Raw genomic sequence first — 20,368 nt, 5'->3', positions numbered from 1 at the left:
CTATGAAAAAAAATTGATTATTACGATCCCTTCGATTTTGATGATGAGTTATTGGAATTTGTACCTGTGTTTAGGCCTAATCCCGCAGCAGCTTGTCTTTTTGGTAATCCATTAACTAATTTACTGGTTAACGCGATTGGGACAGCATGTTTTTTTGAATTTTGTTCTTTAGCGCTGATAAACGTATCAAAAATTCTGCTGGACCTGTTTGTCTTCGCACTATTAATTGATTCCGAAAACGAATTGTGCTTTGATATGGATGGAGATTGGCTATGTGGCCTGGGTTTTGGCGAAGGACACTTTGAAGGTGTTGGATCTATATGCACTCCTCTTCCAGATGATGATGTTCTTCTTTCCGTTATTTTTTGACTCCTCTGTAATAACTGTTTCTCGATCTTATTTGTGTTTGAATTGAGTATTTTTTTTAAAACCGTGAACAGTTTGCTTGTGCTCCTTTTGTCAGTCTTCAGGAGAAATGATTTGTATGGCGTTTGAATTGCGATCATATGATTAGTTCCCATTTCTAAGGGAATGACCAATTCTTTGATTCGAGTTCCATGCTGACGCAAATTAATGTCATATTCTAATTCGTACTTCAAGTTTGTAAGTGGATTTGGTTGTCTTCTCTTGGCAAATACTAGACAACGCCCAAAAGATGTCATTACAATAGTTCGTTTGTAGTACTTGCTTTTGTCATCGGATGCAGAGAGTGACTCAGTCGCTATAGTAGGGTGGAACAACTTTTTGAACTTGCCAGAAAAAACAGAGCTTCCCTTGCCGTCCAACTCCGATTTATCATCGTCTTCAGGCAAGTTGTTTTTACTATGTTCATTTTCTTCTCTACTCACGTTGGTAAGCAACTTCGATAATTCACCACCTTCAATTCGGTAATCATCCTCCAAAAGTTGCAAATCGATAATGTTTTGCAAATAAAAAGCAGTTTCAGTTTGGGAACAAGAAATCATAGCTGGATCACTCCGGAAACCCGTAACATCTCCGCCACTCCTGGCAACTTGAGATAAAAATGTCTGTCTTGGCTTACTCATCGATTGAGGATCCAGCAATGAGCCATTTAATTTAAGGATTTTTTTCTCTAAAGTATAAGAATTCGTGACCAAAAAATCTAATTTTTCAGCCCTGAGTACATGTTCATTGATATTTTTCAGGTAAAAAGACCAATGTATATCGCGTTTATTCATTAAAGGTAATTCAGAAATTTTTTTTGCATCTTGCCCATCAGAAGGCTCAGGTGCTGCCGTTTCACTATTAAAATAATCTTGCTGTCTTGCTGTAGAAGGTGGAGTCACTTGGTATGAATTATATGGTGTCGCGGGGGTTGAGATTGGAGAAGTATAAGGAGACATTGGAATCTTTGATGATAAAACAGATGCGGAAGATGTCACAGATCTGACGGACGGTCTACTATCTGCAGACAGAGGACGTCTAAAATATCCTGGCCTTGGCGTTGTAGCAGGAGAGCTTGATCTGCTACCCTTTGAGCTAGAAGTTGGGAAACTTTCTATTGCTTTTTTGGTCAGAGCAGCCGAGGCCGCCGAGGCAGCCGAAGCAGCACTACTTGAAGTTCTCCTACTTGGTTGGTTTTTCCTATTACTTATACCCTTTCTTGCGTTTTCAAGGATTTGTGCCGTTCTTTCATCAGTGGGTCTCTTCTTCATTGAAATCTCACTTTCGCTTGAGCCATAGACGTTGTTGTCATTATATAGAGTTGAATACGCAGATCCTTCTAGTGAAGGACTTGAAACCGATCTTGGAGCTGTCTGGTGTGTTTTGACGAGTGTGTTAACCGGTTTTTTTGCCTGCTTCTTATCGCTTGCAGCTGGTATTGCCTGCATGGATTTTGCGTTGATTTTGTACGGCTTGATTTCCGGAGGGATCTTCGACCAAAGGGTACCATCTTTAAAATTCACCTCTTTGAAAAAATAGTGTTCTTTGATCTGGCTTATTGTTAATCTCTGATCTAGGTTTTTTATTAAGATCTTCTTTACTAGATCCCTAATGATCAGCGGGAAGCCCGGTGTAAAGGCATACTGGACCTTCATCACCTTTTGGAACGTCAGATATTCGTTGGTAGCTTTAAACGGCGGTTTACCAGCAATCATCTGGAAAAGTATACATCCGAAGGCCCAAATATCGCAACGATAATCAGTGAAACTATCATTCAATAATTCGGGAGACACGTATTCCGCGGTTCCAACAAAGGACTTTGATCTTGTTGACAAATCATATTTTTGTTTGGAAGTACTGCTAACTGTGGAGTCTAGTAATTTTGCAGTACCGAAATCAGTCAACTTGATTCTCATTTCTTCATCTAGTAGAATATTTTCTGGTTTGATATCTCTATGAATGATACCGTTACTATGCAAGTAATCGATCGCATCTATTATTTGCGCACCGTAGTAACAGGCACAGTTTTCGTCTAATGAGCCATTTTTTTTCATCAAAGAGAGAAAGTCCCCATTGGGGGCATATTCTAGGAGGAAATATAAGCTTGATTCATCTTGAAAAGTAGAGAACAGTCGTACAACACTGTGGGAATTATTCAATTTTTGTAAGGCGGTTTTCTCTATGCTAACATATTTCACTTTTTTTTGGCGTATCAGATATTCCTTGTTTAGCACCTTCGCAGCATATTTTTTTTTGGTATCAATTGATGTCGCTAGTATTACGGTAGAATATGCACCATCACCTATTACAGTACCAAATTTGAAGTCCTTGATACCTTTCTTAATTATATGCTTCTGGACTTTTGGCGTCTCTTTCGATGGAGTCGGTTGTTGAGATGTAATGTCGTTTCCAGTCTTTGTTTGGTTTTCATTTTTTCCTATGCTAGGACTTCCTGCTATATCATCTATAGTTCTCCGGTCATTAATATCGTTATTATCGTAATTATAGCCATTGTCATGACAATTGACACTAGCTGCAGTTGTATCGTTTTTGTCATCAATCATAACTTCTTTTATAGTACCCTCATTGAGACGTTTTCTCTGCTTGCCGTGGTACATTTCAATAAAGTTGTCCGTGTTGGTCAAAGCCTTCTGAATCATGGGTTTGACGCTCCTCTGTTTTTCCATGAGTAAATCACCAACATTTCTATTTGAAGTACTTCTTTGTGGAGTAACTTTCGTGTCATAATGCGGGTCCAACTGCAATGGTTTCTCCTTTTTTGTAAATAGAGTGACGTTAAGCTTTTCTTCATCTGTTGGCAGTAACGGCCTTGGGCTTGCGGAGTTATCCTTATCAAAATACATTTAGCAGAAGAGAAGAAAAGATGATATACTCTGATTTCTTTCCTTTTTAATATAGGTTGAAGGCTTCTCGGTTCATTAAGATGACAGATTTCCTTAACCTCTTGCGACTATTTATCTAGTTTTTAGTTCTCAAATACCCCTGATCACTCTTGGGACACTGGTATCAGTTTCAAAAGTGGCAAGTGGCGGCGACAAAATATTAGTGGTTTGCCGTGAAAACTATTCTCTGCTCCAGCTGTAAAAAGCAATTTGGAAGTAGACGGTGAAGCTTTAATATGTGTACTAATAGCGCCTTAAAAAACAAAAAGAACCGAGAAATACTCGCCTCCATTTGGGGTTATTATTGCTAAACGTCGAAAGCTATTCTAAGTGCTTTCGTCGGATGTGATTTCGAAGTTTTCACGTGACTATTCTTCGGTTGCACTGGGCGGCTAAATTTCCTCAGCCAACCAGAAGCCCATAGCGTACCAAATAAATACACTGAGCCGAACAATTGCCGATAGTCATCTCAGATCTTCTTCGAGCCTTGCAACACTTGGTTCTGGCACTTTTCGTATCTGAGGCCTTGGGTTTTTTTGCAGCGCAAAACGATAACCGCCATCGCTACCAGATTATTTCAGTCATGATAGAAACTTCTATTTATAATAAGGGAACAACGTACTGCAAAAGCTCACGATAGCAGAATGACTTCTAATGTGCTTCTTTAAATGACAAGAACTATTATCAGACACAACGGACCGGCGATATAAGTAATAATATAATAATAGTTGTATCCTATGTCCGGCAAAAAAAGATCATTCCGTGTGTGACCCTGCATATCCCACAAGAGACCCTCGTAAATAGCTATAATACATATATAGATATTTGCCCCATTAAAATTTACATAATGGGGGATATATGCAAGGGTGAATCAAAGCTAAGGCTGACATGAGAGTATATAGTCAAGAGGTCCAAAAGCGTGATTAGAGAAACAGAGTGGGCAGCGATCTGTATTTATATGTACTCTCAAAGGCTGGTTCTGTCCGTAGCAAGCTCGGACAATTCGGCGCCACTCCGCGAAAAAAGTGCTCGTTGGGCAGCTCAACATTATTGAATGCAAGCCTGTTGAGCTCAATGGGCTTTAATTGTAAATAATCAATGGTGTCAACAGCTAGTGATTTACACTCATATATATGGTCCGAATATATAGACGCAGAAGTAGAATAACAGTAGTAAAAAATTGTAGAAGAGGTTATTTTCTTAAATTCCTTGTCAGCGCACATAATATTGCTGTAGGACATACATATATATATGGCAGCATGGCCTCATTAACTACAGTAGAGCAGAGCCCAGCCAAATGCAAGACAACCACGGAAAAGGGCAATGGAACTGGGGAAACTACCAATTCTAATGTAGATGCAGAGACAAAAGAAATAAAAAAAGGTTTTCCATTCCATGATTTGGCCAAATGGCAACAGCAGTATCGAAATAAATCCAGTAGGAATGAGTCATTGGTAGCACTGATATATCTCTTGGGCTCAATGTCGTCTTTTTGTCTACTTATATTTTTCACAGATTTTTACCTGATACCTTTGTTCCCAACCACCACAACAATGACGGATTATATCGTATTCAATTTTTACTTATTGAATGTTTTTGTATTCTGTATGGTACATTTCGTCTATCATTTTATTAAGAACATTTCTTTACAGCAACACCTCGAACATTGGCAGAAGTTTTCGTATTTATCAAACATCAATCTTTTGATATCTTCACAAATCACAATACTCTATTATCTATTCTACGATTATGTGTTTTTCTTCAAGATTTTTACTCTTCTGATGAATTTCATAGGGCTAGTGGCATATTTTTTCATCTTAACCGATAAACTCAACTCCTCTAAAAGATTTAATAAAACGGTTTTCTTCATTTCAGTATCAGTGGTTTGTTGTTCTTTACCGTTATTAACCGCGATCATCACATTCGATGGTTTAGAAAATCTAAAAGAAAGAATAAAAGTGAAGGCGATCACTTGCGAACTTGTAGCATTGGTGGCAGCATCGATAATTTATGTAACCAGATTTCCGGAATCGTTGTTCAGACGAAATAAGAAGGAGGAAAGTTGGAATCATTCAGAGTACCTATTTCATCTCGTTATTTCTGGCACTGCTTTTTACCATTTCTTTATTTTGATTCAATCCTATATCTTGATGCATTCAAGTCTGAATCAGCCTGAACTAATTAATTTCAAGTCGTAGGCTGTGGTGGCGATAACATAATAAGTAAATAGATAAGACAAAATAAAAATAAAATAATTTATGAACGGAAAGTATAAGCTTTTTAAAACATTCACAGTACACAGAGTTCCTCATGATAGAATAGTGGCTGTCCTTCTTTTTTTTTCTGTCCTTTTCTTGGTGATATTTTTCTTTACTGACACACGGACGCGGCAAAATAAAATAACCAAGGCAAGAAAAAGCAGATGCATAAGAAGGCTTTTCTTTGTAGGATTAGGCAAAATTGCTAAAACAGGCGTGGCTCAGTAATGGTGCAAGCAACGCAGAAAGATAAAAGAGATATACAGATTTCCAAAGCTTTATCATATCTACTGCGACACGCAGCTATAAAGGAAAATTTAACTATCGAATCAAATGGCTATACTCCAGTGGCAGAGCTATTGACCCATAATAGATTAAAAACCCACAAATGTACACTAAATGATATTCATCGCATTGTTAAAGAAAATGACAAACAGCGTTTCCATATAAAAACATCAGAAACCGGCGAAGAATGGATCTGTGCCACCCAGGGACATTCAATCAAATCTATTCAACCATCGGATGAGGTTCTTATACCAATTACTGAATTATCACAGCTACCACAGGAACTGATTCATGGAACAAGTCTCCAGTCAACCATAAAGATTTTTAAATCAGGTGCGATATTACCGATGGGCAGAAACCATGTCCATTTATCGCCAGGGATGTTACATGCGAAGGGCGTTATTAGTGGAATGAGGTCCTCGAGTACTGTCTACATTTTCATCGACTGCCATTTTCCTTCATTTTTTCAAGATTTAAAACTGTTTAGATCGCTTAATAACGTTTACCTGAGCAGTAAGATCTCTATTCAATTAATTGAAAAAGTTGTCATCAGGGGAAACTTGAAGGACGAAGAAAATGTAAGCATCCTAAAAAGAATACTGCAAGAAAAGAATATACCTTTGGAAAAAATGTAGGTCGTGTAGAGGCTCATTATATATATATATATATATATATTTATTTTGTATTATCATTATCTATCTTTACTTGTTTTTCCGTGTTTATTTGTATTTGAGATAGAGTTACCGTGAAAGGGAGAAATTACCTGCTTTGAATTTTGTATTTTTTTATTACTTTTGCCTTCCTCTTAACAAGGTAGTACTTCAACTTTCTACGATTTCCTGGGTAGGTTCGAACTTAAGTTTATGATGGGCAACACCTTTGGCCACTTGCTGTTTTCTCTTTTTAGCCAAAGCTTTAGAAGCTTTGATATTGAATCCGTCCTTCAGAATTGTTTGAACTTCTTCTAGTTCCAGTCCTGATAGCTCAGGATAACAGAAGTAACAAAAAACCGTTGATAAGCATGCCACAGCAGCAAAGAATGCAAACGTACCCGTTGGCGTAATATTTTGTAACATAGTCAAAAAAGTAGATGCAATGACCAAAGAACCTGCCCAGTTGGTAGCAGTCGCATACGAAGTCCCTACACCTCTAACATTCTGCGGAAATAATTCCGATTGTTGCCATGGAACAGTACCAATACCCAGAGCATAAAATGCGGCATAAACGATAATGAAAATGATAATGACAATCCCCCAAGATGAAAATCCTGCAGACGCCACAACTGCACTAGCACCATCGAACTTGATACCCAAGAAATGAAAGGCTATGGCGCATACAACCAACGCCATGGTCATTCCAGGTAATCCGATCAGTAAAATATATCTACGGCCGATTTTATCGATGCAGAAAAATGCTATTAGTGTGAAAACAAAATTAGTACCTGAAACAATGATAGAGACGGCAGAAGAGTTTTTAAATCCTACGGTTTCAAAGATTGTACCTGAGAAATACATCAAAGAGTTCCAACCAGTAAATTGTTGAATGGCTTGTAGACCACAACCAATAATCAAAGCTCTGAAATTTGAGGGTTCCGTATGCAGTTTCTTCACCATATTCCAAAATCTTACTATCGCGTTTTTTCCTGGTATCGATTGGTTCAGGCTAGCCAATTCGTCGACCTTTTGATCGATTATCTCATCTTCAGTGTTCACATAACTCCGCTTAAGAACCATTTTAGCCCTCTCCAAGTCACCTTTCATAACGTAATATCTTGGCGTATCAGGTAAAAAACAAAAGAATGAAAATTGTAAGACAGTAGGTATCAGAGATAAACCGACTAAAATTCTCCAACCATTCTTGACGTGGTTCAGACCTGCACCACAACCATAGGCAATCAATTGACCACCAGTCAGCCATAACGAATTTATGACGGTCAGCCTACCTCTGATCATCTTAGGTGCAATTTCACTAATGAAGAGGGGCGATATTAAAGAACCAATACCCACCCCAAACCCCATGATCAATCTACCCGCGGCCATTTGCCAAAATCTATGGGCTGTAATTTGTAGGATTGCCCCGATCAAAAACATCAGGTTGGAAAACATTAAACATGGCCTTCTGCCGAACACATCAGCGGCAGTACCAGCTCCGATACTCGTAATCAAAGCGCCCAGGGAAGTGGCGGCCGTAATTATTTCTTTTTCACCATATGTCAACACTTTGTTGTCTAAGTCTTTATTGATGGAAATCAACGCGCTCGATATATAACCAGTATCATAACCAAACATGAACCCGGAGATGGAGGCAACGAATGTCAAAGTGATAATGAAAGGAGAGATCGACTGATTAAATGTTATAATCACCGATGTATCGTCTTCATCATTGACTGGTTTGATGACAATCCGACCATTATCTTCATCTTCATCTTCATCTTCATATTCGTATTCATCCCGCCTATTTTGTATTTGCATCGTAGAAGTAGATACATGAGACTTTTTTGATCTCTTACCATCATTTTCTTCTTCACAGTGTTTCCTATGATGCAGTTCCTCTCCTTGTGCGGAAGATTGATCAGTTGAGGAGGCCCCCACATCGCTGTTGTCAGCCGGGGAGGAAAAGAAGTTAGAGAAACGGCCCTTGGTCCATCGGGAAGTAGCAGCTATCGAACTCTTCATTGGCGGCTGAGAAAAAAACGCTATTTCTTACTTTCACTGCGTCGTAAGTCTTTTCTTGTTTCTGTTTTTGTCTTAGTTACTGTCTTTTAAGCGAATGACAATGTGTATTTGTGGCTAAATTCTCCTTATTTTTTCCGTAGTATTTACTGATGTAGTGAGGGTATACTGATGTATGATTAGACGGCTATGCTCTGCAGTGTGGAAGAAGTGGAGGACCTTTGTTCTACAAGATTGTATACCTCTTATTGGTAAAATGAGTGGTTTTGGATTTTTTTGGCAATCTTTTTTATTGGAGCGGGTTTTTGACGAACATTTGGAAAGCTTCGACAGCAGAGAAGGGACAAAAAGAGGAGACAAGCCCAGCATAAGTTCGAGGTGCGCAGTTGGCTTTAGATGGCTTTAGACGGCTTCGACCGGAGTTGACCTGAATGTTAATAAACAAGAGAAGTGATGCTGGCCTGCCATTTGGTAGCTGACGATTGTTAGTGTTGGCGGAAGGAATTATATATTGCCGTAGTTGGTGATGCTCTTGTTGTGGGAGTTGGGCGGCTATTCTCTACGCAAATATAACAAACATATAGTCATAGAACATCTGACGAGATGTAACCTGGGATGTGAAAGCAAATAGAAGCAGCCAAATGAGCAAGAATAAGGGATCAGCTGGTATTCGACTACAATCGGTGGGGTCATGCACTGAAAATTACATAGAATTTCAGGATCTGAAACTACAAAGTCTGCAGGAGAAATCCGATTATTTGCCACTGGAAAACTTCATGTTAAGCACTTGTCCACCAATGTTTAGAGATTATCGAAGCTACGTTTTGATAATATACTGTTTGAATCAAGTAGAGCTGGTCACAGATTTGCAGGACTCTACAAAATGTCGTTACTCATTGCAAATATTCAAAGATTGCCAACTGAGTTCCTTGGTTCAGAAGGACTTCGTACATTATTTCAACTTCAGCAAAAATAAAGAGAAAGATGATGGCGATGATAGTGATATCACCCTGACTAATGTAGCCAATAATCATTTAATAAGGATGTCTATTATTCCCAAAGTCTGCGCCTTCGACAAACACAGCTCCAAAACTTATAAGTTGATTTTGGAATATGTAAATCGGTTTGAAACAGTCTTAACCAAGTTTTCCCCGGAAAAGGATTATATTAAGGTATTTTTTAACTGGCTCAAACTCATTGAGTCATTCACGGAACTAATTTTCCATGACTTACTGATCAAGTGGCAACAATGGTTGGAATTAACTCAACCAGGTAGCAGGGTTCAACTGAGTATCCCCATCGTTTTGAAAGAACTCATAGGGAAGCTCACACAAAAGTACTTTACTTTTCAAAACTCAAACAACAATTCGGTCGATGCATTCACAACACTATTACTTGATAAAAATTCCTTGAATCTCCTAGATCTTTCCAGCGAAGCCCAGAAATACAAATTAAATTTCGGATTATGGCTGGACTGCCAGAACGGTATTTTAATTTTCACTAATGGCATTATCCGTATGTCAGATGAGATTACGGATGAACGACTGAAATCATTCGTTAAGCCAGCGCATGTTTTGGTATTGGAAGATCATCCTAGCGATGAAATCGTGAAGAAACTAATGTTTTTCGTTTTTTCTGCAATATTGCATTGTTTTGCTGATGAGGTTTTGGAATGTTAATGAGATGAAATTAAAGTCGCTTGATCCAGAGTTTGAAATAAAAGTGCATTAAACCAATCTTTAGGTGTCAAAAGATCTCTCACTACGATTCTTTTTCCACAAATAACTAGTCCAACCTAAATATACGAGACGGTCCGCCATTAGAAATGCATTTTTTCAAGCTCAGGAGTTTTTTACGTCATCCCGCTCTCCTTAGAGATCCGGCAAACTTCTTTTTTTAGCCACTCGAGAATTTTTTTTTTATTATAAAAAAGTCACCGTGTCTCCGCACAAATCTTAAAAAGCTTCTTAACGTAAGTGGTATACCGGAGACCTGTGGCATCGTTTAACTTCATTACCTGAAACACACTAGGTGGTAGATACCAATATATCATCTACTTCAATAAAGGAATTGCATTCGTTACAAAAAAAAAATTTCCAAAAGTTCGCTATAGGAAAGTTTTTCGATCAGTCACCATACTATATTCTATCGTTCTTCTTGAAAAGAAAATAATAGGAACAATCCTCGAGAAATACTGGGTGAACTTGTTTTCTCTTTTGCGCACTCTATGACATTTATGTCAACATAGTCCCTTTCTTTCTCCTAAAGCAAAAGTAAAATGCGAAGAGTATGGCTTACTAAATCATTTATGCTTTTAAGTTTATTTTTTCAATATCTCATAGGACTAGTTAGTGCCGAGTTCAATTATGAAGGTTGCTATAACGCCGAAGATGTTCAGTCTGGCGGATTATCTCTCAAAAACTCATATCTATATCAATCAGTTTCTTATTGTCAAAATGAATGTCCTGGCTCTGCTGTGGTGGCATTATTCAATGGATCAGACTGTTATTGCGGTAATTCCGTAACCTTTTTGAACTCACTGACTAAATCGACAGACTCGAATTGTAATTCTAAATGCTCTGGCTGGCCCTACCAAATGTGCGGCGGATCATCTTATGTGAACGTGTACATCAATGCTGAGATTTCTGTTTCATCTATTGAATCTTCATCTAGCATAAAAACATTTGATCCTTCATCAACTCATTCAAGCACACTCGAACAAATTTCCTCAAACCTCAAAAGAACATCGTCAAGCACAAAGAGTTCCACCACTTCTTCTGTATCTACCGCAACGACTTCTACCACTATTTCTTCGTCCTTCAGTACGGCAACGTCTTCTGCGTCTACCACCACATCATCTACCACTTCTTATACCTTTACGTCTAGCTCTTCTACTACCTCTACTTTTAGCTTTTCTACTACTTCCTCGACCTTTTCTGCCGTTTCAGCTTCGTCGCCTACCATGGAATCTTCCTCATCTAAAAGTACTACGTTGATTAGTCGTATTTCTTCTTCCTCTTCCGCCCTGATGTCAAGCTCTTCGAGCAGTAGCGCTTTACCAACTTCAACAATGGCTTCAACGATTTCCAGTACGTCGTCGAAAATATCAATAGTTACCTCAGTTGAACTGATAACTAGCATGGTGACAAAAGCAGTTGTGAGTACTTCTGATCAACACCAAGAAACAATATTTATTACGACGACATCAGTAGTAGAAAGAACATCTGCGGTAGCTACGGCGGACTCCTTAAGTAATAAATCTAATTCGAATCACAAAAAGAGTCTCAGTGGTGGAGCAATTGCGGGTATTGTTATTGGTGTTGTGATTGGTGTGATTTCTATCATTTTGATTTTGCTTTTCCTACTATGGAGAAGACGCAAATCGGAGGATCCATTAGATCTGGAAGAAACGAAACATTATCAACCCTACTCGTTTGGCGATGCGGATGCAAACCCAGTAAGACCACCTCCCCCTTCTGGTGCAGCAAACTGGATGAGACATTCAAGAGGTAATACCGCGGGTTCTATCGGCACGAGTAATGTGTATGGTTTATCCTTGAGTAATGGTGCGAATTATAGTAGTCCCAGTTCAAACACTAGTGGAAGCGTTGTTAACAACTTATCAGGGTTGCAAGATGCTACGGTCCAGACACAAAATCTTCCATCAACAGTATTCGAAGAGGCAGATACATTGAATAGTGCAAGCGAAAGGTTCAGTGCCAATTCTCTACCTGACATGATGATGAGCAGACCTTTGCAAGTGGTAAATCCTGATGATCCTGAATTGTCTAGTACCGCATCTCATCACCGAGCGTGAAAATGCTTTGTAAGGTCACGATAAAAAAGGCAATTAATTGGTTTTGCTGGACAGAATCATTCCCAATCAACAAATTTAAAATTTCGCAACTAATATCTTAATTCCTAAATAATTTACTAATAGTTCTAGCTTTTAGTAAAGAAAAAATAATCTTTAGTATTTTTATTTGAATCAAGTCCGCTTAGATAGGGAAGATGAAAAAGAGGGAGGAAAGTAAAGTTGTTTACAAACTAAACATAAACAGTTTCTAGGTCCCGATGAGGTAAAAAAATGCTTCCAATCGGAGTTGAACCGATGATCTCCACATTACTAGTGTGGCGCCTTACCAACTTGGCCATAGAAGCTGAATTTCTGAAAAATGTGATTCACTGTAAAAGCTAATACTTATCTTGCAGGAACATTCTAAATTTTATATTATATTGATCATCTCATGCAGAATACTTGATTCCATGAGGTGATTGTTCTTTGAACACTTTCATTGAGAATTGCACGTCTTGCACATTGCTATTGTATCATATACTACATATAAACAATCGCAAGCCAAAAAACCAAGGAAAAGGGGAATATTCACCGATTCAAATGAAAATGACACTGAAAAAATAGCATCTTATGTTAGCTAAACACTAAATATCCAGTATATGTACATATCAAGACACTCTATCGACAGAGGAAAAGCTAGTAATAACCCATATACGGCGCTGCTGTCATCGCAATACTGTACCACATGATCCTCGTTCTTCATATAAGGTGAAGCAAGGATATGTTACGCATATCTCCTCTTACCGTTTGCGCCTACTTCCTCGACTTCATTCCTGATTATTGACCATTTTTTTCATTACCTAGCTCCCATATTAATTCCTTCGGTATCAGATCATAGAGGTCTCCGTTTTGCTGTTCCACAGCGCCGCTGTTGCTGCTGCCAGATCTTGTCACACGCTTGGTCACGATTTCCTCTCTCAGCCTTTCATTTCTTTCATACAGCCAGCTTAGATAACTTAAGCTTTTCAAATATATGATTAGTTCTGATCGACTCTCTTGCGGTTGTAGGTCAGGTACCACGGCCACTAATTCATCGAATATCGCTCTTTCCAACTCTCTTCTTTTCTTCTCTGATGACACGTGATTTATACGTATTTGACCATCAGTCAACTTATTGATCTTCTTTGTTCTGCGCTTCCTTTTCTTCACATTCACCAGTTCAGCCTTGACTTCCTTGATGTCAGACAAGTCCGGCTGTATCGCTTGTATTCCCTTAATATCGTTCGTCATTATCGCTTTTCTCCCCTTTGTCTGTGCCGCCCTTCCAACTCATCTTTCTGCTTCAATCTTGTCTTGATGGCTTTGAAATTTCATAAGTTCAACCGCGCCTCTGCTTTAAAAAGAGAAAAACATGTGAATATTATTGTACGTAATATGTTCGTGCAAAGCAAGCCAAGAAAAAAGAAGAAAACCAATCTATTGCTAACAAACGCATTGCTCTACGATAATGCAATATAGTTCGAGGTTTCTGGAATTGAACATTCCAGATTCGTTTCTCAATGTCAATAAGATCCCTGACGCTACCAAATTCATTGCAATCATATATATATGTTTAACAACATCCCTTTTCTGCATAAGGAGATCATTGTACAGCAAACTACTCCTCGAAGACCCAAATGTGGACTATGGCTTGATTACTTCACCTATTCTACAAATGGTACCTTCGCAGATTTGGAAATACCCTACATCATTAGTTTTATCCAATTTCATCGATACAAAGGCCTGGAAAGTGGCAGTGAATTTATTAAATCTAGTTATTGGTGGTTCCTTTATTGAACGCAATTGGAACTCTTCCAAAGAAATGTTCAAATTTATCGTGGTTCTAGGTTCGTTGACAAATTTGTTGATCATCGTGTTGACCTTGTTAACGTCTTTTACTTCAAAGAAGGTGACATTAGATGTTCCTTTGGACGGTAATTATACTATTTTAATCGGGTTCCCCATCATCTATAGACAACTACTACCGGAAACCACTATAATCAATCTTAAAACACCTCATTTTTTGGCCAAAAACTTTAGATTCAAACTCCTACCCATTTTTGTTATGTTTGTAATGACAATAACTCAAATAATATGGTTCCATCATTTTGCACAGTTGTTCTCCATTTGGATTACTTTTTTTGCAAGTTGGTCATACCTGAGATTTTTTCAAAGGCTCGCACCATTAAATTGTCCTTCTCTACCAACAGCCGACCCTCAAAATGTCCAGGAAACATTAATTGGTGACGCGTCTGATACTTTTCAGTTAATTTATTTCTTTCCTGATCTGATTAAACCTCTTTTGAGACCGATTTTCAATTTTGTTTACGATGTAATTGTACTCAAATTTAGAATAATTAAGCCCTTTCATGATGTAGATATTGATATTGGAAATTCCATTGCAGAAAGTAGAGGTGCTAAAAGGGTCACAACTGTAGAGGAAAGACGAAGACAGTTGGCCTTAGATGTCTTGGAAGAACGTATGGTGAATGCTTGATGAATGGAGTGTATATAACTTGAAATGGTCTATATCAGAATTGTTGGGACAAGAATCCACTATCCTGCGCTTATTGCTAGTATAACAGATTAAAACTATGATTTTTGTTGCTAAAGCGTATTTTCTACGGTATCAGAAGATGGTATAGATTGAAAGGTGGTGAGACAAGGTTCAAACCATCACCGTATTAGATAATTAGATAGAAGCTGATGCACAAAAATTGATAATGTGGTAGGTTCGATAAAAAAAGCATTTAGAAAGGAAGCGAAACCTTTGATAGTGTTTAAGAAAATTGGTATGATGAGAACCGCCAGTATACTATGCACACAACATTATTGCCTTTGTCCAAGGCCCCATGTGTGACAATAATCTAGCAAAACAATAATAATGTTAGTCTGATATACTGGTAATCAATGGACCACGGTTGGTCATTGTTCCAGCAGATCTTTCTCATACTATATAGGAGAGGTATATATAAAACACGCCGATGGGACATGCTAAATGTCCAACATTATAGCAAGTTCAGGAATTTACAATGGTCCAATGCAACGACTCATATCCTTATATGTGAAGTCAGAGTTAACTTTCATTCAATAGATCTTCAACTTACTCGCAACTACCGTCCAGACGGCTCGTTTACCACTTCTTCAATCTTCGGCAGATACGATGTCGGTGTGAAATGTACGAAGCACTCTTTGCTATACAATCTGTACATTCCAGACAATTACTATAGTTACCTGTGAAGACATTGATAAAAGCACTTGTTCCAACAAATATCCTGGTCTGGAAAAGATAAAAGCTGGGTAGATAGATGCGAAGATTAGGAATAGAAATCTATAGCACCATACGACTGACTATAGTCAGCAACAATAAGTCCTCTGGGCGGTTAGTGTAGTGGTTATCATCCCACCCTTCCAAGGTGGGGACACGGGTTCGATTCTCGTACCGCTCATTTTTAACTTTTTCTTTTTCTCTCCTGCGTCAGAATAACCGCTGAAGTCTAGAAGACACCTCGCTGAAGCAAGTTTGGTTTTGTGGCCAATCATTGTCGATATCATTAGTATTAGTATTAGTATTATTATTATTATTATTATTATTATTATTATTATTATTATTATTATATATTAATTAGTTATTAGATAGGTACAATTCAGAAAAAATTCAGTGAAAGGGTTCAAAGTAAAAAACAGCATCTTTCCACCATTCTTTGAAAACCCTTTAGTTTAGTTTCATTCAAATAAAATTAATTGAAAATGGCAGCAATTTTGCGGTTCAATTTCTTCAAGAAACCACCTTCCTTTTTGTTTTCCTTCTTATCGTTAACGGCAGCGGTAGTTTGCTTCTTAGTTTCTTCAACCTTGTTAGCAGCTTCCGTTTTCTTTTGTTCGACACCGTTAGCCAATTTTTGTTCTTCCTTCTTCACTTGTTCAGCTTCTGGGGTAGCTTCGTTCTTCAAGTTATCGAAAGAAGCTTCAGCTTGTTCCTTCACTTCTTGGCCCTTGTTTTGCAAGGTTTCTTTGGTTTCTTCCAACTTTTGTTGGGCGTCTTGGGCGGCAGTTTCAGCTTTGTTTTGGATTTCAGACATTTTTATTTAATATAGATGTGGCGTTTGGTACAGATTTTGTTCAGTGTTTAGTAAAAATAAGAAAAAAAAAAAAATTTTTAAAAATGATTAGGTACCAAGAGAGAGAAACTGAAAAGTAAAGACAAATGTTATCTAGTAAGTTCAGATGATCTTAAACATAAAAACCCACTCTATATATATACCCATCGGCGATGGGGGGATAACACGAAGAAACAAAAGAAGAGGAGAACCGCAGAGAAAGCGAGAGGACCAGGAAAACCCAGCATTAACTGGAAATGATAAAAATAAAATTAAGTAAGAAACCTTAATGGGACATACAAAAATACACGGGAGGCAGAAACCACCATTGATGCAAAACACGATAAAGCCATGATACACCCATAACCCACATGATTTAACTATTCGGGTCGAGGCACGACGAAATCCAGGGATAGGCACCCAGACCGTCGGGGCGGGACTAGGCGCACACCGCGCTCGTAGAGCAAACCGCCCGGCGAATTCAGCTGCGCCACGTACTGTTCTAGCGTGAGAGACTCCTGAAACACAGGGCCGGAAAGAAGGGGCCCTACAATCCAGCTCCACAGACCGCCCGTGAGCGCGTCGAGAACAACACCACTCAAGTTACGCCACCCGTACACCTCACCTTGCTTCCGCAGCAAGTACCCGTTTACCCGGTTCACCACATCCGCGAACTCTGCTCTGCTAAGGTGGTCTGACAGTGGCGACACGGAAGTGTAGCCAAACACGTGACCTCCAATATCGTAGCGCCCGCGCCGCACAAATCCGGCGACATCGTCTCCGACGATCGCCGCCGGCTCGCTGCCGGGCAGCTGCGTGCTGAACTGTGGCGCTTCTAAACTGCTCCGGGACTCATCAAACCGACGAGGCACCCGTACCACCCGGGTCACCTGAAATTCAGCCGAGCCCCGGGCAGCATACACATTCGGGAAATGCGTAATACACAATTTGTGGTCCCCGTCGTGTTCTGTGGGTTTAGCGTCCTCGGAACCGAGGTCTTCGTAGAACGAATAGGAAAATTCATGATAGTTGAAGAACAACGCGCTTTCGCTCGCACTTGCACTATCTTCTTCTTTTTGATGGCTATCGCACATCCGTGTGGGGTGGATTATCTTCTATTGTACGTATTTGTTTTCGTCTTGTTTCGCACCCCTAGTTGTTATATATGTATTTTTCCCGCTGAATCTTGTAGCTGAAGCACTTTCAATTAAAGCGGGAATCGAAATTTCGCGGCAAGTACGTTGAAAAAAAAAAAACAAAGAAACAAAAAACGAAAACCGGGAAATAAATAGGCATAGAAGGGGGTGAGGTGAACAGCAGAGAGTAGATCAAAAGACACACGTCCAGAAAGCAATCATGAGCACATCCGTCAGCGGCCCAGAACACGAGTTTGTTAGTAAATTCTTGACCTTAGCTACGCTATCTGACCCGAAGCTACCAAAAAACTACATTCGGCCTCTAAAGGATGTTGCCAATTTGGGTGTTCCATTACCCACTTTGAAATACAAATACAAACAGAATCACGCCAAGAAGTTAAAACTGCAACAAGATGAAGGGGGAAAAACGGACGCCGCCGTGCACTTGACCTTGAAGAAAATTCAAGCACCTAAGTTCTCCATTGAGCATGATTTCTGCCCATCAGACACCGTCTTACAGATAAAACAGCACTTGATCGACGAGGAAAAAGCGTCCCATGTGAGCGAAATCAAATTGCTTCTAAAAGGCAAAGTTCTCCACGATAACCTGTTCTTGTCGGACCTGAAGATCGGACCTGCAAACTCCACAATTACTGTGATGACTAAACCGAATCCGACGGTCGCCAAGGAGTCCGAAGTAACAAAACCCACTCCTTCTCCCTCCCCTGCGTCTGCTCCGGTACAAGAATTGACTGTCCCTTGGGATGACATCGAAGCCTTACTGAACGACAAGTTCAAGAACAACCAGCCTGCGGCTGAACTGATCATGGAGCGTCTACAAAAAGGCTGGTCTCTGACTAAATAAGATTAACACGGTTAATAAGTATATATATATGTACGTTTTTACACAATTGCGCCTTTGCATATCTGCGTTTTATTCTGCTTTTTTCTCCTTTGGGCGGCTACTTCCCCTTTGCCTGCTCCTCTCCATCGCCACATATCCCCTGTCTTGATCAATTTTTTCTTGAGTTATGCTATTCAACGCCATCTTCTTCTTCATGAGCACCTTCTCGAAGATTTCGTTTGGGTTTAGCAAACGCTTCGGGAAATTTTGAATCACTTGCAAAATCTCCATATCTGCTTCCTCTTGCGTCTTGATCTTGTTCTTCAATTTTTTGAAAGTGGAATCAGTATCGGCACCGCTGCCAAATGGATATGAAGAGTATTGTCTGAACAGTTTTTGGCTTTTGCTCTCCAGAAATTCGCTTTCGCTCAATTTTAGTATCCCTAGCGCTACTTTAAATAAGAAATGAGACTCTTCATAAAATAGGCAGTCCCATATCCTCAGCGTCGTTTCGATGGGTACCACACCAACAAAACAGCTCATAAACCAACTTGCCGTGCATAAGGTCAGAGTAGGAAGTCTATTAAGATATTGTTGGTCTGATTTTGGCTCGGACACTTGCTCATTACTGCCGTTGCCGTTCATATACGACGATTCGATATGTGACCATATCTCAGGTAGATACTCCTTAATGCACAGCACCAAGACCCCTTGGTCCACGTTCGCACCCTCCAAATCAGATTCATACACACCAGGCAAATACTTGCTCGTAATTATAACCAGCATCCAAAATGTTTTCTCCTCATCCATGAACAATAATAGCAAGCCAACGAGGAAGTTCATCGATTGGCAGTATCCAATAGCCGTGTTATAAACGGAAAAAGTCATTAGGACTTGACGTAATGACTGGATCATTGCAGGTTCCCCGATTTGAAACGATTCCTTGTGAAAATGTATATTATCTGGGAAAGTTCGGTAAAGATCCCTTTCTATCGCTTCCATATCCTTCCCTGAAACAGCGCCCTTACGACAATCACTTTTCAAATTGTCGTAAACTCCAACGTTGGCGTCCAATTTATGCTGACCTCCGGCAAAATGCCACCATGCATTCCCTCTCCATTCTGCCGGTATACCTTTTCTGACAAATTTTCTCAATTCTTCGTTTCTTGCAGGATATAGTAAAGGATTGTCGTTGTGAAGATCAATTTTATTCTTACACAGATAGTTCTCCCATTTTTTTTTTCTTCTTTCGCTATATCTGCTGTATTCTGTCCACCATTTATCATATTCTTCTTGGCTAATGAAATAACTTTTTTTGCCAAATCCATATCTATCAAAATTTTCAGGGTCTGCCATGACTAAGCTAGTGAATGCCTTTGCTTTCTCTAGCTCTCGCGTCGTTAAAATCTCTCTTTGTTCTATCAAAGAACTACCGTCATTTTCCTCGTCGTCATCGTATAAATCAAGCACGCTATAATTTGCACCATCTTCATTAAATGACGAGATCGTGTCCAAAACACCTTCGTTCGGTATCAAGAGGGCTTCATTTGGTGTATTTGATGGCATTATCATTCTGCCATGCCGGTTTTAGCGTTAAATAATTGGAAAGTTGCGAGGCTTTTCCTTGATTTTTAGATTACTTCCGTGTTGGATGTACAAAAAAATTATTCTTTACTTTTCAAAAATAGTTTCCCGCCATAAACCATTCACCAAATGATCATCTGCCTCGCTGAAAAAGTTTTGTTATCTTCAGCTAACGGATATATCTTTCATCTAGAAATCTAACCTTAACGAATGGCAACACATTCTTTTTCATTTTCCTTTTTTCTGTTGACATAACGCGAAGCAATGGTATCATTGTTGTTTTTGTTTCTATAAATAAACAAGAAGAAGGTAGCTAAATAAAAATGCAATTTAAAATCGAGAATAA

The 20,368-nt window shown here is 39.1% G+C and overlaps 12 protein-coding genes and 2 non-coding genes across 14 annotated transcripts; 7 read left to right on the top strand and 7 right to left on the bottom strand.

Annotated features, from left to right (window-relative positions):
• Positions 1-20: 20 nt before the first annotated feature.
• Positions 21-3,269, bottom strand: PKH2 (serine/threonine protein kinase PKH2; the record flags this gene model as incomplete). The annotated part of the gene is made up of 1 exon (XM_056231076.1): positions 21-3,269. One exon carries the CDS (start codon positions 3,267-3,269, stop codon positions 21-23), a length of 3,249 nt encoding a protein of 1,082 aa, XP_056084931.1.
• A 1,298-nt stretch (positions 3,270-4,567) lies between these two features.
• IZH4 (Izh4p) lies at positions 4,568-5,506 on the top strand (the record flags this gene model as incomplete). Its single annotated transcript, XM_056231075.1, has 1 exon — positions 4,568-5,506. One exon carries the CDS (start codon positions 4,568-4,570, stop codon positions 5,504-5,506), a length of 939 nt encoding a protein of 312 aa, XP_056084930.1.
• Positions 5,507-5,793: 287 nt separating this feature from the next.
• Positions 5,794-6,486, top strand: TPT1 (tRNA 2'-phosphotransferase; the record flags this gene model as incomplete). Its single annotated transcript, XM_056231074.1, has 1 exon — positions 5,794-6,486. One exon carries the CDS (start codon positions 5,794-5,796, stop codon positions 6,484-6,486), a length of 693 nt encoding a protein of 230 aa, XP_056084929.1.
• Positions 6,487-6,672: 186 nt separating this feature from the next.
• Positions 6,673-8,526, bottom strand: ITR2 (myo-inositol transporter ITR2; the record flags this gene model as incomplete). The annotated part of the gene is made up of 1 exon (XM_056231073.1): positions 6,673-8,526. One exon carries the CDS (start codon positions 8,524-8,526, stop codon positions 6,673-6,675), a length of 1,854 nt encoding a protein of 617 aa, XP_056084928.1.
• Positions 8,527-9,164: 638 nt separating this feature from the next.
• Positions 9,165-10,202, top strand: NDJ1 (Ndj1p; the record flags this gene model as incomplete). The annotated part of the gene is made up of 1 exon (XM_056231072.1): positions 9,165-10,202. The coding sequence occupies one exon, from the start codon at positions 9,165-9,167 to the stop codon at positions 10,200-10,202; it is 1,038 nt and encodes a 345-aa protein (XP_056084927.1).
• Positions 10,203-10,801: 599 nt separating this feature from the next.
• WSC3 (Wsc3p) lies at positions 10,802-12,340 on the top strand (the record flags this gene model as incomplete). The annotated part of the gene is made up of 1 exon (XM_056231071.1): positions 10,802-12,340. One exon carries the CDS (start codon positions 10,802-10,804, stop codon positions 12,338-12,340), a length of 1,539 nt encoding a protein of 512 aa, XP_056084926.1.
• A 271-nt stretch (positions 12,341-12,611) lies between these two features.
• Skdi_15.trna2T lies at positions 12,612-12,684 on the bottom strand. The gene has a single exon. It is a non-coding gene; the product is annotated as a tRNA-Thr (tRNA).
• Positions 12,685-13,156: 472 nt separating this feature from the next.
• INO4 (Ino4p) lies at positions 13,157-13,609 on the bottom strand (the record flags this gene model as incomplete). The annotated part of the gene is made up of 1 exon (XM_056231069.1): positions 13,157-13,609. The coding sequence occupies one exon, from the start codon at positions 13,607-13,609 to the stop codon at positions 13,157-13,159; it is 453 nt and encodes a 150-aa protein (XP_056084925.1).
• Positions 13,610-13,826: 217 nt separating this feature from the next.
• Positions 13,827-14,855, top strand: SKDI15G0510 (uncharacterized protein; the record flags this gene model as incomplete). The annotated part of the gene is made up of 1 exon (XM_056231068.1): positions 13,827-14,855. One exon carries the CDS (start codon positions 13,827-13,829, stop codon positions 14,853-14,855), a length of 1,029 nt encoding a protein of 342 aa, XP_056084924.1.
• An 880-nt stretch (positions 14,856-15,735) lies between these two features.
• Positions 15,736-15,807, top strand: Skdi_15.trna1G. The gene has a single exon. It is a non-coding gene; the product is annotated as a tRNA-Gly (tRNA).
• Positions 15,808-16,098: 291 nt separating this feature from the next.
• On the bottom strand, positions 16,099-16,440 carry ZEO1 (Zeo1p; the record flags this gene model as incomplete). Its single annotated transcript, XM_056231067.1, has 1 exon — positions 16,099-16,440. The coding sequence occupies one exon, from the start codon at positions 16,438-16,440 to the stop codon at positions 16,099-16,101; it is 342 nt and encodes a 113-aa protein (XP_056084923.1).
• Positions 16,441-16,838: 398 nt separating this feature from the next.
• On the bottom strand, positions 16,839-17,552 carry SHR5 (Shr5p; the record flags this gene model as incomplete). The annotated part of the gene is made up of 1 exon (XM_056231066.1): positions 16,839-17,552. One exon carries the CDS (start codon positions 17,550-17,552, stop codon positions 16,839-16,841), a length of 714 nt encoding a protein of 237 aa, XP_056084922.1.
• Positions 17,553-17,814: 262 nt separating this feature from the next.
• MDY2 (Mdy2p) lies at positions 17,815-18,459 on the top strand (the record flags this gene model as incomplete). Its single annotated transcript, XM_056231065.1, has 1 exon — positions 17,815-18,459. One exon carries the CDS (start codon positions 17,815-17,817, stop codon positions 18,457-18,459), a length of 645 nt encoding a protein of 214 aa, XP_056084921.1.
• Positions 18,460-18,528: 69 nt separating this feature from the next.
• MSB4 (Rab GTPase-activating protein MSB4) lies at positions 18,529-20,010 on the bottom strand (the record flags this gene model as incomplete). The annotated part of the gene is made up of 1 exon (XM_056231064.1): positions 18,529-20,010. The coding sequence occupies one exon, from the start codon at positions 20,008-20,010 to the stop codon at positions 18,529-18,531; it is 1,482 nt and encodes a 493-aa protein (XP_056084920.1).
• Between the last annotated feature and the right edge of the window lie 358 nt (positions 20,011-20,368).

The sequence above is a fragment of the Saccharomyces kudriavzevii genome (genome assembly GCF_947243775.1).
Source record: "Saccharomyces kudriavzevii IFO 1802 strain IFO1802 genome assembly, chromosome: 15".
NCBI classification, from domain to species: Eukaryota; Fungi; Ascomycota; class Saccharomycetes; order Saccharomycetales; family Saccharomycetaceae; genus Saccharomyces; species Saccharomyces kudriavzevii.
Note: the sequence above shows the minus strand (reverse complement) of the source record. Positions and strands in the feature narration are given on the sequence as shown.